Source organism: Montipora foliosa, chromosome 10 (genome assembly GCF_036669935.1).
Source record: "Montipora foliosa isolate CH-2021 chromosome 10, ASM3666993v2, whole genome shotgun sequence".
Classification (NCBI taxonomy): Eukaryota; Metazoa; Cnidaria; class Anthozoa; order Scleractinia; family Acroporidae; genus Montipora; species Montipora foliosa.
In genome coordinates, this window is record NC_090878.1 from 26,642,536 (window position 1) to 26,660,713 (window position 18,178).

Below are 18,178 nucleotides of genomic sequence, written 5' to 3' on the forward strand. Positions count from 1 at the left end.
GCAAATCATGTTCCAGGGAGGGTGTGAACAGCAAAAAACACCTACACAACAGTACATTCAGGATGACTAAAATCCTGCATTAGATGCTGAGAATTGTATTTTTGGCCTCACAGATTTCACGGAGTACATACACAGAAAATTAATGGCATTGCTAAGACTGAATTAGCATGCAGCATGGGAGTTTTGAGCTTTCAGACTTTTGAACTCATGTTTTGCATAAGCTGCATTTACTGTACATGACCAATAATTATTGGTCAGTTTTGAACACGAGTAATGGTGGACTGTTACTTACACTCAAAATAAACAAACACTATTTCAAAGTAATTGGTACTCTTTCAAAGTAATTGGTACTATTTTATGTTATTCATTATTAGATGTTATTGCCCATTAGAACCAATCAGAGATGATCATTTTTGAGGGTGCCAAGTCTGGCTAACATTATCCACTTTGTGCTCTGTTATATCCAATGAGAAACCTGTTAGTGAATAACAGGATAATAAGGAATAACCAAGATAGCATTATCCAGTAATATTAGCCGCATGAACCAATAACATTTCAGAAACAAAATAACTAAAATTCTTTTCAAATCGAATGAATATAATGAAGTTTTTACGCTCAGTATTGGAGTCAATGAGCATTGAACTGCCAAGGCCTACGAGTTTTTCAAAACGAAATACATTATCATTGAATACAACCCGGTCGTTCAAACAAACAACTTGAGTTTACTCAAAGACATGGAGAATAAGATGAACTTGGTTAAACAAACATTTAAAGCCGTTGTTATTCCATAAAATAGCGATCATGTTTACCATTCACATAAACCTGATGGACAATAGCAGATGCTATCAAAACACTGAAAAGCACTGACTCGAAAGAAAAAAAGACGCCGAAACAAAATTAGGTTCGACGTGTGAACTTTTAAAGCGCTTTCATTTTATCTCACTCTGAAGAGTCGCAATGTTTACTGTTCATTTTTGTTTTCTCTAATACGCCATGCGTAACAGAATAATGCTGAATAACCGACATTTTGTTAGCCTCTAACCTTAGCCATCTGTATAGCGAATCAGAGAGATAAGGAAGCTCACGCGAAACCTTTTAATTGACCGCAAGTCGAACCTATTAAATGGTTTTGCGCGCAAACCTTAATTATAAAAACGAAAAAGGAAAACTATAAAAAAATAACGTCTTTTATTTTATAGTTGTTAGCCTTGTATCTACGTATTTCATTTTACCTTTCTAGCGAATAACATGTAAAAGAAGAAAGAAGGAAAGATAAGTCCAAGTTGCGCCACAAAATGGACTCTGTCTTTTCCTAATGGATTGCGTGACAAATTTTGACCCTAAAATGGGCATCGTCCAAAATCCATCGTCCGTGTTTTTAGCACATTTATCGGTAAACTGAGAATGTTTTTCTCGCCCTGAGAACAGTTTTCAGGGAGCATGAAATCACATTCAGTCTCAAGAAACAATTCTAAGTATCTACCAATGAGAACTGGTGGGTTTTCAATTAAAACAACATGTCTGGTAAGGATCTGTCGTGAATCACCGATAAACAATTACTCTTGAATGTTTGTTTGTCATCATCGATGAGCCACATGTGAATAAGTTTAGGCAATGGTCTTTGATCAATGATGCCCAAGTTAAAATTTTGCGAATCTCGACTTACTTCACAAAAACGATGTTTATGTGGCCCTTTAGCTATAAAGATTATCGGCATAAAAATATACGGGTGATAGTAAGCTCAAATTAAAACGTCTTAATTCAGTCACACACTGTTCCACACACTTGCATATTACGGGAAAGGCAACGTAAAATTCTGCTTTTCCATTCTACATTCCTGTAAAGCCAATGAAAAACGGAAACTAACCGACAGTGAGTCGATCCATTGTCCAAATTACTAGAAAGCGGATTATACTTTCCCTGAAATTCGCGCCAAAATTTCAACACGCTTGTTCAGCCACTGTTTCTGTACGATCTCAGCGAATAACGCCTCTGCCGCTCAGAGGATGTCTTACCTCTTTGCGACAAATTTAATTTCGGTACTAGCTTGGTGCACTTATTTTCGTCCTTTTGCCCAACTCTAAGCACCTTCCACTGATCCTGACGTCGACCCTGAGCGCGCACTAGCCCGCCAAGCCGGACAACATTCACGATTTTAACACGTATATCGCGTCATACAATCTTGACAGGTCGTCGGCGGGCGGTTTGCGTCAAGATGCTTACAGAAGTGAGAACTGTTCTCGTTTTCCACCAATGAACGTTGTTATTGCTTTTATGTTATCGTCAAACAACCCCAGGTCTCCTAGACCTTCCGCTTTTTATTTTAAGCGTATCGTTGAGATGCCTTTGGTCTGTTATTGTGTTAATCAATAATAGCTCAACTCGTAAACACTGAACGTTTCAGCACGCGGTTTTTCCGGTCAACGTATCAGCCGCATGGAAAACTTCGCACGAACCCTGTTGAACTCGTATTCTGTCTCCAGGGAACTTTCGCGTGTTGGCTGGTGAAATACAGTTAATGATCGCGACTTTTCGTTGAGGTACCGAAAATTTGACAAAATATCGCACTTTGGTCCTGTGAATCATCGCACAAGACGGCGCTCGAACTGCAGCTATTTTTCGACGAAAGTTCGCGACATCAAAAGAGAGCCATGCACGCTTTTCGGTTGCATTACTTTTGCACAACACTTCATATCATCAATGTGAAATGGTATATGAAATGAACTGCGGATATGAAATCAAGTAAAGCTATGATCTTCGCAGTTATGAACTTTCGCAATTATGAACGCAATTTTTACAATTGCGTAGAGAACCCCCGTTGAAGGCCTGAATTTTTCAGGCTTCTCTACGCAATTGTAAAAATTGCGTTCATAACTGCGAAGATCATAGCTTTACTTGACTTCATATCATCGTCGCCGGTCAGTATAAAATTAATTGACTGTTCTCGTTTTCAGCCAATCAACATCGTTATTGCTTGTATATGCTCGTCAAACAACCCAATCAAACGAGGAGGAATTCTCCCGACAGAGCAAATAAATGTTGCTGAGATGCAACCTTCAGAAGGCAGTGTGATTAATGTTGGATTTTTCTGAGTAACAACGACGGGGGCTTTCGAGGTGTCGTGTTTCGTGATCATCACGAGCAAGTTCGCTGTATTTGTTCGATTTTCTGCGCTGCATAGGTTTTTTTTACTTGTACCCAGTTCTGGAGTTCAGTTCTCCGAGAACTGACAGTTGCAGGACAACGCTTAAAAAGAAACTTTGTCCGACACTTTCTTACTTTTGAAAAGGCTTTGAATTCTCGCTGGTGGCCGAGGGAGGCTCAGCATTTGAATTGCAGATAAAAGATTTCCGTGCCACAGAGCTTTATTGGGCGTCTTGTTTGTTCGAGGACTATTCGCGATTGCAGCCACTGGCGGCTCGATCCCCGAGATGAATGCATCTTTGTTTAACCAGTGGAGTCGTCGAGCCTATCTCGGCGGTGTCAGGATTTGACTGATCCACGAAAAGCCTTTCAGTTTCAATCAATTTTTTTCACGGGATGGACACATTCCTATGAAAACTCGGCTTATGAATGGTTACTTGATCATTTATTTTAAACATCGTGGACTTCTCTTTTACCGGCCATTTTTTGAGATTTAATTATTTTATCGATCTGGATATTTGGTGCGCAAAAGGGATTCTCGAGATGTCGCGTTTCGCAATCACGAGCTTTTTTCACGGTATCCGACGTACTGACTTCACTCGATTTTCTGCGCTACAGAGCTTCATGTCTTCGTACCCAGAATTGCGGAGTTCAGCCAACTGCAGTGTTGTTTGTCCGAGAACCGTTTGCAAATTCAGCCACTGGTCGTCAGCAGTCCTTAGATAACATTTTGACAGCGGGATACAAGCGTCATAATGAACTCAAGTCTCAGAAATTAGAGATGTGGTCGTGTTTTTTGTTTCTTGTATCCCTTTCCCTTCGCATGAACCTTTACCTTGCTCGGAAAACTTCCACGAAATTTGCGTGAAACCTCCAAGAAAGTGTTTCCCGGTCGAAGATAAAAAACTCTTATTATGGTTGTTAATGTGAGATACGTATATCTGCTTTTAAGAAAAGGAATATTTGAGTTTTCATTGCTCTCCACCTGACCAATGGTCTAATATTCAATAGAACGCTTAAAAGAAACTTTGTCCGACAATTTCGTGCCTGTGAAAGGGCTTCACCTTCACCTTCTTCACCTTTATTAAGTCGATGAGCCATGAAAATGTTAGCAAAAGAGACTACCCTTTTTGTCCCCATGGCGGTTCCATGTGTTTGGAGATAGTTATCTCCATTGAAATGGAACGAGTTTTCGTTTAAAATCAAACCAAGCATTTGTCTTAAGAAGCGTGTTGGGATCGGTGGATTATGATTTTGGAACTTTCCGTATGCCTCGCACATACTATGTTCATTACCTCTTCATGTGGTATATTCGTATACACGCTAGACACGTTCATTCACACTAAAATTGTATGCTTGCCTATCTTTGTTTTCTATATGAAATTTATGAAATTAGTTGTGTCCTTAATAAAGGATTGTTGTTTTTGTGCAATAGGCTGCAATAGTGTATCCACAAATGAAGATATTCTCTCGGTGGGGCCGTCACAACCGGAGATTATAGGTCTGCCAACCGCCTTAGCTTTGTGAATTTTTGTTAGTGCTCATCATCGCAAAACGCGACATCTCGAGAGTCCATTTTGCGCTCCAAATATCCAGATCGATAAAATAATTAAAATCGATTCTTAAATCTCAAAAAATGGCCGGTAAAAGAGAAGTTAAAAGGTCCAGGATGTTTAAAATAAATGATCAAGTAACCATTCATAAGCTGAGTTTTCATAGGAATGTGTCCATCCCGTGAAAAAATTTGATTGAAACTGAAAGGCTTTTCGTGGATCAGTCAAATCCTGACACCGCCGAGATAGGCTCGACGACTCCACTGGTTAAACAAAGATGCATTCATCTCGGGGATCGAGCCGCCAGTGGCTGCAATCGCGAATAGTCCTCGAACAAACAAGACGCCCAATAAAGCTCTGTGGCACGGAAATCTTTTATCTGCAATTCAAATGCTGAGCCTCCTCGGCCACCAGCGAGAATTCAAAGCCTTTTCAAAAGTAAGAAAGTGTCGGACAAAGTTTCTTTTTAAGCGTTGTCCTGCAAGACCATAGGTCAGATAGAGAGTAATGAAAACCAAAATAATCCTTTTCTTAAAAGCACTGAGATGTACGTGTCTCACATTGACCGGAAACACTTTTTTGGAGGTGACACGCAAATTTTGTGGAAGTTTTCCCCGCAAGGTAAAGCGTCATGCAAAGGGAAAGGGATACAAGAAAGAAAACCGCGACCACATCTCTCATTTCTGAGAGTTTTTAGTTCATTATGACGCTTGTAGGGCAGCGTCGATGCCGATTAGCCACTGTGACAAAGCCGCGGGTGTTATCTACTGCTGACATTTGCCGACAGTTCTCGGAGAACTGAACTCCAGAACAATTCTGGGTACGAATAAAAAAACCTATGCAGCGCAGAAAATCGAACAAATACAGCAAACTTGCTCGTGATGATCACGAAACACGACACCTCGAAAGCTCCCGTCGTTGTTACTCAGAAAAATCCAACATTAATCACTGCCTTCTGAAGGTTGCATCTCAGCAACATTTATTTGCTCTGTCAGGAGAATTCCTCCTCGTTTGATTGGGTTGTTTGACGAGCATATACAAGCAATAACGATGTTGATTGGCTGAAAACGAGAACAGTCAATTAATTTTATACTGACCGGCGACGATGATATGAAGTCAAGTAAAGCTATGATCTTCGCAGTTATGAACGCAATTTTTACAATTGCGTAGAGAAGCCTGAAAAATTCAGGCCTTCAACGGGGGTTCTCTACGCAATTGTAAAAATTGCGTTCATAATTGCGAAAGTTCATAACTGCGAAGATCATAGCTTTACTTGATTTCATATCCGCAGTTCATTTCATATACCATTTCACATTGATGATATGAAGTGTTGTGCAAAAGTAATGCAACCGAAAAGCGTGCATGGCTCTCTTTTGATGTCGCGAACTTTCGTCGAAAAATAGCTGCAGTTCGAGCGCCGTCTTGTGCGATGATTCACAGGACCAAAGTGCGATATTTTGTCAAATTTTCGGTACCTCAACGAAAAGTCGCGATCATTAACTGTATTTCACCAGCCAACACGCGAAAGTTCCCTGGAGACAGAATACGAGTTCAACAGGGTTCGTGCGAAGTTTTCCATGCGGCTGATACGTTGACCGGAAAAACCGCGTGCTGAAACGTTCAGTGTTTACGAGTTGAGCTATTATTGATTAACACAATAACAGACCAAAGGCATCTCAACGATACGCTTAAAATAAAAAGCGGAAGGTCTAGGAGACCTGGGGTTGTTTGACGATAACATAAAAGCAATAACAACGTTCATTGGTGGAAAACGAGAACAGTTCTCACTTCTGTAAGCATCTTGACGCAAACCGCCCGCCGACGACCTGTCAAGATTGTATGACGCGATATACGTGTTAAAATCGTGAATGTTGTCCGGCTTGGCGGGCTAGTGCGCGCTCAGGGTCGACGTCAGGATCAGTGGAAGGTGCTTAGAGTTGGGCAAAAGGACGAAAATAAGTGCACCAAGCTAGTACCGAAATTAAATTTGTCGCAAAGAGGTAAGACATCCTCTGAGCGGCAGAGGCGTTATTCGCTGAGATCGTACAGAAACAGTGGCTGAACAAGCGTGTTGAAATTTTGGCGCGAATTTCAGGGAAAGTATAATCCGCTTTCTAGTAATTTGGACAATGGATCGACTCACTGTCGGTTAGTTTCCGTTTTTCATTGGCTTTACAGGAATGTAGAATGGAAAAGCAGAATTTTACGTTGCCTTTCCCGTAATATGCAAGTGTGTGGAACAGTGTGTGACTGAATTAAGACGTTTTAATTTGAGCTTACTATCACCCGTATATTTTTATGCCGATAATCTTTATAGCTAAAGGGCCACATAAACATCGTTTTTGTGAAGTAAGTCGAGATTCGCAAAATTTTAACTTGGGCATCATTGATCAAAGACCATTGCCTAAACTTATTCACATGTGGCTCATCGATGATGACAAACAAACATTCAAGAGTAATTGTTTATCGGTGATTCACGGCAGATCCTTACCAGACATGTTGTTTTAATTGAAAACCCACCAGTTCTCATTGGTAGATACTTAGAATTGTTTCTTGAGACTGAATGTGATTTCATGCTCCCTGAAAACTGTTCTCAGGGCGAGAAAAACATTCTCAGTTTACCGATAAATGTGCTAAAAACACGGACGATGGATTTTGGACGATGCCCATTTTAGGGTCAAAATTTGTCACGCAATCCATTAGGAAAAGACAGAGTCCATTTTGTGGCGCAACTTGGACTTATCTTTCCTTCTTTCTTCTTTTACATGTTATTCGCTAGAAAGGTAAAATGAAATACGTAGATACAAGGCTAACAACTATAAAATAAAAGACGTTATTTTTTTATAGTTTTCCTTTTTCGTTTTTATAATTAAGGTTTGCGCGCAAAACCATTTAATAGGTTCGACTTGCGGTCAATTAAAAGGTTTCGCGTGAGCTTCCTTATCTCTCTGATTCGCTATACAGATGGCTAAGGTTAGAGGCTAACAAAATGTCGGTTATTCAGCATTATTCTGTTACGCATGGCGTATTAGAGAAAACAAAAATGAACAGTAAACATTGCGACTCTTCAGAGTGAGATAAAATGAAAGCGCTTTAAAAGTTCACACGTCGAACCTAATTTTGTTTCGGCGTCTTTTTTTCTTTCGAGTCAGTGCTTTTCAGTGTTTTGATAGCATCTGCTATTGTCCATCAGGTTTATGTGAATGGTAAACATGATCGCTATTTTATGGAATAACAACGGCTTTAAATGTTTGTTTAACCAAGTTCATCTTATTCTCCATGTCTTTGAGTAAACTCAAGTTGTTTGTTTGAACGACCGGGTTGTATTCAATGATAATGTATTTCGTTTTGAAAAACTCGTAGGCCTTGGCAGTTCAATGCTCATTGACTCCAATACTGAGCGTAAAAACTTCATTATATTCATTCGATTTGAAAAGAATTTTAGTTATTTTGTTTCTGAAATGTTATTGGTTCATGCGGCTAATATTACTGGATAATGCTATCTTGGTTATTCCTTATTATCCTGTTATTCACTAACAGGTTTCTCATTGGATATAACAGAGCACAAAGTGGATAATGTTAGCCAGACTTGGCACCCTCAAAAATGATCATCTCTGATTGGTTCTAATGGGCAATAACATCTAATAATGAATAACATAAAATAGTACCAATTACTTTGAAAGAGTACCAATTACTTTGAAATAGTGTTAAACAGCTTTTGGTCGGGTGTTAAGTAAACACACTCTCAAAATCTGAAGAAAAAAAGGAAGTGAGTTTTTGATCACTTTAATTCCACAAACAAGCTACAGCGCTTGGTAAACAGGCACTCTTGAAAATGTCCAGTGTACTTGAGCCCACGCAAACTACAGTACTGTTAACATGCAGCTCATCAGTAATTGTTGTCTCATAGACTTGGAAACACCAATCACCTTTACAGATTGACAATACTTAACATGCATTTCAGATTAGTTTCATCAGTTAAATGACTTCTTCTTATAACATTCCATACTGGATCAGCAAAAACGTTTCACTTAGAAATGTCTTTCAAGCATTAAATAGAGAAATGCATTAATTAAAGAAGTATAGTAATACAAGTTAGTTCATAAATAGTACATTAAATATGTAAATCAAGTCACACGATGCAGAGGGGTTGAGTAACTTGAGAGAAAAACATTACTTCTATCAGTCCTACATCACTACGGAATACTATGAGAAGCACGCACGCTAGCTTATTAAGCCATTGTGTACTCGCTTTCGGAGCCAACCCAACGGAAACCTAGTGTCGTGAGTATTTTAGATCAGAAAAGCGCCCACTTACTATTGGTTCTTTCTTTCTTTTCCCTTTAGCCATCAATATCCTTAGGTTTGGCCGTAACCTCTTAATTACCCATCATGTCAGCCGCAAACGGTGAACTTGGCCTTAGTCACCAAACTAGTGCCTCAGACAGCCAACCTGGCAATAATTCTCAACCTGAAATTGTTCTCCCTGCTGAAGCAGGTTTATCTAGCAGCCAACCTGGCGAAACCCTAGCGAAAACACTTTCAGATATCAATGTCAATATGGGTACAATTGCCTCTTTATGACAAAATTATAATTTAATGATTGTTGCATGGCAAGACTCAAAGCTCCAAAAAGAAACGGTGCCATAGTCCCCACAACCTTTCGAGCGCCAACTCCGAGTCTGAAGACAACGACCATGAGACATCTGGTAAATGAAGGCGCAAGGAAGACGAATTAAGTATCTGGCCCTTGGGTGAAGACATAGATGAATTCCTTGAGGAATTGAACTCCAAAGAGGTTGAAGCGACAGCTAAAACAGATGAGCCCAAAGAAGAAGTTGAGCTTTTCAAATCTCTCGAGCCTGACTTCACTGATGATGAAATAGTTGGCGCCAAAATAAACCAATCCTTGGCTAAAATAGCATCCAAATGGTGGGGCATTGCCCATCCCAATGACAAACTCAAACCACTGCTGGCTAAACACGCTAAACCAGAAAATTGCCCCGACATAACCACAGTAAGAGTCAACCCAGAATTTTGGGATGAAATGAATAATTTTAGGCCCCTATGCCAAGAGCAGATTAAACCGGCCCTTAAAGCTGAATTTCATTCGCTTTGCACCCAGGCAAATGAGTTGGGCAATCATTCTGACCTGCTTTTTGGGGCCGACTTAGGAAAACAACTGCGTGATGCCAAAGATACCAATAAAATTGGAAAAGACATAGGTGTAGGCAAAACTGGCGCGTCACGCTCCTCATGCCCATACAATTCCCATCGTGATAAGCGCAGGCCCCAAAAGAACTATGGCAAACATGACAGGCCTGCAGAGAGCAAGCCGCCTTTTTTAGGGAAGGGTCAGATTCACCTTCTCCAAGAACCAAACCGAGAGGACAATCTTTGGAAAACATTAAAAAAACGGTAAGTGAATTCCCCTCCTTGGTACGTGCCCTTAAGGAATATTTGGACAATACATGCACTTATTTTCGAGCTGGTTGCATAACCAAGTCCATTAGTAACTGGCAGATGATTACCTCTGATAAGGAAATTCTGACATCTGTCAGAGGGGCAACAAACTCAATTATTGAGTTTGACACCCGACCGTATAACACTAAATGCCCACAATCTGCTTTCTCTGTTAAAGAAAGTGCCATTTTTGACAGTGAAGTTTCAAAACTGCTGTCTAAAAACGTTATTGAAACAACCGATCATGCTCCTTATGACATGAGGTGATCTCCGACATCTTCATTAGACCTAAGAAAGATGGAGGCCACAGACTAGTTCTAAACCCCAAGGCACTAAACCAATTTGTCACTTCTCACCATTTAAAATGGAAACACTTTAGTCAATAGTACTATTAGTCGAAAAGAATTGCTATAATTATGGCCTCACTAGACCTCAAGGATGCTTATTATACAGTTGGTGTGAACCCCTGGCACAGGAAATACCAACGTTTCATGTGGAAAAATGTTCTGTATCAGTTCACACGCCTACCCAACGGGTTGTCCTCTTGCCCCAGAAAATTCACAAAATTGCTGAAACAGCCGCTTACCGAGTTACACAAAAAGGGTCACATATCAGCTATTTGATGGCCTTTATCTCCAAGGGAGGGCATACGATATTTGTGTCTCTAATGTGATCGACACTTTTCAATTCCTCTGGGTTTACAATCCATCCAGACAAATCTGTATTAATTTATCCCGTCCCAACGTTTGATTCTATTAGGCTTTATTATCGACCTGGTCTCCGTGACTAGCGCATTGACCCCTGAAAAGGCCTTGAAAGTTAAAGAAGCTTGTGCCATCCTTCTGGGTCAAGGCCTTCCGACAATATGACAAGTAGCCTGTGTGATAGGAAAAATTGTGTCATCATTCCCTGGGGTCATGTATGGACAACTTTATTACAGAGTCCTCGAGCATACTAAAGCCATAGCCCTCGAAACCGCCAAAGGCGATTTTGACAGTCAGATGTCCTCAATGGAAGATTGCAAAAAGGAACTCCATTGGTGGGTGGACAACATCGTGAGTTCCCATAACGTCATAACCCATGGACAGCCATCAAACACCTTCACCACTGATGCATCTCAGAATGGTTGGGGGGTTTACAATGACACAAGCACAGAGTGGTTTTGGTACCTCGCGTTCATGGGCCTACAAACCTTTTTCATAACACAACTGTAATAGCAGTCCTGAACCACATGGGGACTTAAGCCATTCAGACCCTTGCAACCGCCTAGGAAAAGAAGTTTGGGAATGGTGCATCGACAGTAACGTATCGATCAGTGCTGCTTACATCCCTGGGGTTCACAATATCAAGGCTGATTTTGAATTGAGACAAAGCAACGATAACACAGAATGGATGCTTGATAGGGCCTCCCTCAACAATGCACTGTTGCAACGAAGCTTGCGCCCGAATATAGACCTTTTCGCATAACAACTAAATAATCAATTTCCTCAATGTTTACTCCTGACCCAGGCGCAGTTGCCGTTGATGATGCTTTTTCACTTAACTTCCGTTATCTTAAATTCTATACTTTTCCCCCATTCAGTGTAATCAATGCATATCTTTAGCGAGTGTAGGAGGACGAAGCATTGGGAATCCTTATCATTCGCAACTGGCTGACACAAGCTTGGTTCCCGAAATCATGCAGGTGGGTGTGGAGCCACCGATAACTCTCCATCCAGCCAAACACCTCCTCCAACTACCTGGGAAACCCGAGAAACTACATCCACTTCACAAAACCCTAATACTCCTAGTATGCCATATGTTCAGGAGCAACTACAAAAGTTAGGTTTATCCCCTGATACCATAGACATCCTCATGGCTTCTTGGAGAAAATCCACTGGGAAACAGTACACAACCTACCTTTCTCGATGGGTGACTTATTGTAAAAACAAACAATTGGATGTCACTCATGGCACCATTAATGATGGCCTGCATTTCCTCACTTTACTTTACAAACAAGGGGTCGGTTACAGTGCTATCAACACCGCTCGATCTGCCTTGTCCTTGCTGATAAGACGACTTGGAGAACATCCATCCCCTGAGTATCCCGTTTCCTTAAAGGAACCTTTGAATTCAGACTATCTCTGCCCAGATACTCTACTATAATGGGATGTCGATCACATATCTTCGATCATTTCTGGCCCTTCACGAATCTTGCGATGTTACTTGCCCTTGTCACTCCGCAGCGAACTCAAACACTCTCCAAACTGGACACCTCACGTATGCAGAAAACCACAACCGGACTTATCTATACGGGACACCCTGAAAATAACTTGACCTGGCAAACACCTTGCGGCCATTGAAATCTGATCATTCGCCCCAGACTCTCGTCTTTGCCTGGTAACCTACATCAAACATTACATCACAAAAACCCACTCGCTGCACAGCGACCCATGCTTCCTGATCAGTTACATGAAACCGCACAAGCCTGTCACCAACTCTACTGTGGCTAGATGGTTTTAATAGATCTATGCTCCAGGATGCTAGAATAGATGTTGACATATTCTCGGCACATGGTAGTCCGACAGCCTTCACCTCTTACAGTGACAACACACAACTTCCTCTAGCGGACATTCTCAAGGCTGGGGGATGGTCAAACGCGCCCACATTCTCTGAACACTATAACAAGCCTATTAGTGGCAACCTCAGTCAAACCCTTCTGACTCATTTTGATTCAGGTTGACAGGCTAACTAGACACCGGAAATAGAACCAATTATCTCTGTTATTTCATAATCTCGGTTGTCAACATATTTGTCACGCCATTTCTCACTCAGTTCTATTAAAGTCCATTTCTTGTTGTTTGTTGAACGTCTTGTTACGTTTCCTATTACTACCACGTACCCCACTTACATTTGGTATGTTGCATGATCATGTTGGAGCTCACAGGCTTTGAACTTATGGTACTCTGATGTGACGTAGAGCTGATGACAGACAGAATTTTATAATTAAACAAGACTTAAGGTACCTGTAAGTTGACGTTTGATTTGAATTCTCTCTGGTCATCAGTCCGGAATGGAGGAATAACATGCCCTTCCTTTGGCACTTATAATATATGGGTACCCATCCCTACTCCTTTGTTCCTGTGATCTCCAACAAGCCCTAATTTCTTTGAATAATGGCTCAATAAGCTAGCGTGCACGCTTCTCATGTTACTCCTTCGTTCCGGACTGATGACAAGATAGACTTCAAATCAAACAACTTACAGGCAAGTCTCGTTTAATTATATATTTTTTTTCTGGCATCTAAAGCTGATAATGTTTCAAGGTTCTGGAGGCTAGGAAGGTTTAGCAAATAAAGTTGTGTAATATTTATGATTAAATAACAATTGTTAAAGTATTAACCATGGATTATTATGACTATGCAGACTGATTTGAATCAGGTATTTGAAATCTTCTCTTTAGGGTTTCACCCATTGGCATTTGCAGCTTAATAGCAGCCAAGGTGGCAGGCATGGATGATGTCATCAAGTCATTGAACATGTTGGGGATGTACATGTTGACTGTGATAAGCGGCTTGCTTATTCATGCCTTGGTCATTTTACCCTTGTTGTACTTGATAGCTGTGCGTAAAAATCCCCTGAGGTTTTATGTTGGTTTGAGGGATGCCATGATAACAGCATTTGGAACATCATCAAGGTGGGTACAGTTGCAGTAGCAAGTCAGGTGCACTTAATCTTTTCTTCTTCATCATGCACATTAATTCACCTTAGGGTTCTTGTAGAACCAGTCACTATAAGTTAGAATACCATGCTTACTTGGTTTAGCATGACTACATATATTAATAAAATTTTTTATGACTCAAATGTGGCACTTATTTAATACTATTAGGCTGCAACCGTAGATTGCCACTCGTGTCTGTGTTCAGCTACGGTATCTTCTCTAACTCATCCCAACTGTGTCCAATCTTTTTAGCTTCAGCAAGTGCTTCTTAAAATTAATAGTGTGGGGACAGGGGGCCTCAGCATCTCCCTGCTTCCCATACCTTGCTCTCCCACTTCTTGTATCTTTATCTCCTGGCTCCCTTGACCCTTTTCAGTCCGGCTCCCATCCCCTATAAATTAGGATCTATGTACTCAAAACACATCTTGGTCATTTAGCTACTTAATTATTAGGTGTTTCCTTTGTCACTTTTTGCTCATCTTGGAGCAGTTACGCATCAGTTGCATGTACACTACGGCTGCTTGATATTTTCATGACCAATGACGTAACCACCGTAAAAGGCTTGACAATTTCACCGGAAGTAAGCCTGTTTTTTAGCTTGCTTGATTGCTCAGAAAACGCTAATGCAAGTCAAATATCATTTTGGATTCTTGTTTTTTAACCCACTGACACCTGAACTGCCATGGACTGCCCCCACTGATGGGTAAAATTTGGTGTCAGACAGATTGAAATCTATTGAATCCCGCTCCCAGGTGTCAGTGGGTTAAATGGGGACAAAAAGCAGCATTTTGCATTTCTCTCCCATTTCCTGCCGTCTTAGAACTGCTGCTTTCTGCCCTTTTCTCTCCCACCTGCAGTACCCCAACCACCCCCTATTCTCCTGGGCTCCCACCCCCTGTCCCCACCCACTAAATAAATGTATTATTATCTTATTTCTTAAAATTGATTTTGCCAGTAGTAAAACAAAAAAAAAAAATTAATATTAAAGTACATAAAAAAATTATATGTTATTCGCTGTTTGTTTTGCATTCACAATAATTATTTCAAATTGATGTGGCTGTTATTTTGTGGTCAGCTCTTGTAATTAAGTTTTGTGTATTTTTGCTCTCAGAGACTGATCATTAATTTGTGGATGGCCACTGAGTACTGTAGGTAGCACTTGTTCAGAGGTGTATCCATCTTATCAATTTTGGGGGTCCAGCTAATTAATACTTCAATAATTAATATTCAATCTATTACCTCTTAATTGCTGCTGCAGTACCCTAAGGCTTTCAGAACTCTAAATAATTGCACAAAAATGAAGTCTCATCCCTCTCCTCGGATATGTACTTGAAATAAAATGATCAATTTCTTTGAACAGGCTATTATGCCCGTTCATTCAGTTATCAAAATTGAGATAATTATATGGGCTGTTCAAAGCTCCCTCAGTCACGCCTGAATATGTTTTAAGGAATCCGTACACTGTAGGAACTGTTGGCTCCAGTTGATAAATGATCTAGATCTCCACACTGGGGAAACAAAAACAGAACTGAATCTCAATTTTCTTTAAAAGAACATTATCTGGAGGTTTAATTTACCTGGAGGAACAAAAGAATAAACAAATATGAGAGATACACAGTTCATCATTGGCCTGTGACTTTGCCTTGGGCAATGTTAATGATCAAATGATTGAGTACATTCAGGTTTCATGTTATTGTTAAACAAGTTATTTTTAATGCTAACTCCGAAGAAGTTGCATCATTTGCAAAACAGACAAGTTACATGCAAAACAAGAAGCAAGATGATGACGCTGGAATTAATATCAACAGGTTCTCTCAAAACAAGTATTTAACATACTTTGCCATTGGATCCTCAGTCATTTCGCTGATGATAAACAAACCAATGCTTGAAATTCACTTGGAAAGCGTGCAACAAACCAAACTTCGACTGAAATGTTAAAAATTCATTGGCAGATCGAAAGTGTTGCCAATTGTCTCGCCCAAAAAACTCAGATTAATCTCAGATTGTGTCACGCAACACGTGGGAATTCAAACATAAGAACTCAACTCCTCAATCTGAACATAATCGTTGACAAAATGAAATCATTTGACTACAAAAATCTGAAAATAACAGCTTACCACGACATTTGAGGAACTCGATCATTTATCCCTAGTGAGAAATGGGAACATTTAACTTTGTTGTGAAATATGTCATTCGCATGTTTCTCCTGGCGTTTGTAATTTGCATAAACGTTCAATGTTTTTTCTGTGTCCAATAGCACCCTTGTTCTATATTTTTTGCATCCAAAGAAAAATGAGTGCTTCCCAGGATGCAACGACGAACCCGGGATACATATCTGCTTGTTAGTAATTAGGCAAATGATCAAACAAGATGACAGGTGCTTATTGTAAGGAAAGTATAAAAGCATCCATAGGAAGAAAATTAATAATGAATGAATTGCAGGCAACAAGGGTCTATGCTGAATGATATATTATTGTGATGACAGTAAGTGTTTAAGATTTAAGTTTGATTTGCTTTACATGTAATGTTTGATTTGTGGTGAACAGGTACCCTGAGGAAAATTTAACCCAAATACGTAAAATGATAGCTTTCATTGTTGTTTCTTCTGCAATTTGTAGCTCTGCAACACTTCCCACCACAATGCGTTGCCTTGAAGTGTATAACAAAGTAGATGCTCGTATCAGCCGTTTTGTGCTGCCTCTTGGTGCAACTGTTAATATGGATGGAACAGCTTTGTATGAAGCTGTTGCTGCTGTTTTCATTGCACAGGCCAATGGGATCACGTTGAATATTGGACAGTTAATAACTACATGGTAAGTTGGTATTGCAGTGAACAAGTGGATGTCATAATACTCACTAGGGCTGGAGGAGCCATCATAAGAAAAGCTTACTACAATAGTTCTTCATTTCAGCAAGGAATAGCCGTTCAGAATGTAATACTGGTGAGAGTACTAGTCTGCTTACTATCTTTTTTGGAGTCACAAGGGTGGGGGGTGGGGGGCATATTAACTCGTTCACTCCTTAACCGCCCCCCTTAATGAGTAAAATCTATCAAGTCTTACTCCTAGCGGTCGATGGGTTTTTGAGTTGAATGTAGGGGTGGTTAAAGGAGAGACGGTTTTTTGTTCGATTTAGGGGTAATTGTTAACCCACTGACTCCGGAACCGCCTCACTCCTAGGATTCAGTGGGTTATGTTACTGACTGATCATATCCTGACATGTCTTAAAGTTTCTGGAGATGTTCTGAACTGTTCTGTTGTGTCTAGGGTCCTTAATTTTATGGCTGATGTGTCAGTGCTTTGGTCATAAACAATAAAACAGACTTTATGTGAATACTGAATTCACTTTTCATGCATTGTTTCAGGTTCATTTTACATGTAAATTGTATTTATACCAAGGCTATACTGCCTAATGGTCGCGCGGTCACCTGGGGCACCTTATTTGCGAGCCCAGGTAACCAAAGTTCTGAACAAGTAGCCAGAACAGGCGCCTTAATTGATTCATCCTCACTTTCTTGTAAATAATTATGATCCCAGCTGGAATAAATTAATTCTGGGCTCTTGAAAAAAATTAATGACTAGGGCTACTAACTTTTAATGTTGGAAGCCCAAAGGGCTCCTGGAGAATTTTGTTAGGCAGCAGCCTTGTATACATTATTATTATTTTTAAATCTACAGTATAGTGTATCAGTTACAGTAGAGCTGCAGCTTGTCAACCTTTTCCACCGGGCATTAAATCAAAGTTGTTGATCTGTAGCTGGTGTGGCCAGTTTACAATATTTTTTACCTTATTGGCTTTTCCTGAATAAACTTATGTCCAGCTTTAAGAGAAATTTTAATACTCTCAGTGTTTTCACAAGATCTATGTTAAGCACAGGTAACCCAGGCTCACTGTGTGTGCCACATAGGTAAATATAGAGAACATAAGAGGTGAAGTTTAGGTCTGGAAATTTGCAAGAAAATGGAAATAAAAATCGATGAAACTTACCATGTGGTGAGCTGTTGTTGTCTTTAATACGTACACGAAGTTTTGGGAAAAATGGTCCCTGTTCACCTTCCTTCATAGTACATGTATAGTGACAAGGTAGGAGACAGAAGCCAGTGTAGGGACTCCGATCGACCCAAAACAAGCACGATTTTTTTCGTGAAAATCGAATCCAGTCGCTAAATGAACACGCCAGGCTCGTGGAACATGAATTTCTCTAAACGGTGAACCCACTGAAGTATCTCCAGGTAGCAACATGAAGCCACCAGACTCCGTAAAACTTGTAAGTTAACCTGCTAAAATGGCGGCCACAAAGTGTTGTCCTCGCAAAGTGT

The 18,178-nt window shown here is 40.3% G+C and overlaps 2 protein-coding genes across 2 annotated transcripts in view; both read left to right on the plus strand.

The window, feature by feature from the left end:
- Positions 1-18,178, plus strand: part of LOC137972387 (excitatory amino acid transporter 1-like) — a 32,274-nt gene that overhangs the window by 9,370 nt on the left and 4,726 nt on the right. Inside the window, exons 4-5 of the mRNA XM_068819080.1 lie at positions 13,602-13,835; positions 16,478-16,672. Coding sequence (XP_068675181.1) covers positions 13,602-13,835; positions 16,478-16,672 — 429 coding nt within the window. The remainder of the gene's footprint in view (positions 1-13,601; positions 13,836-16,477; positions 16,673-18,178) is intronic.
- On the plus strand, positions 7,687-10,546 carry LOC137974142 (uncharacterized). Its single transcript, XM_068821042.1, is given in 4 exon segments — positions 7,687-7,769; positions 9,417-10,115; positions 10,211-10,412; positions 10,415-10,546. Coding segments are annotated over 4 exon segments (1,116 nt in total).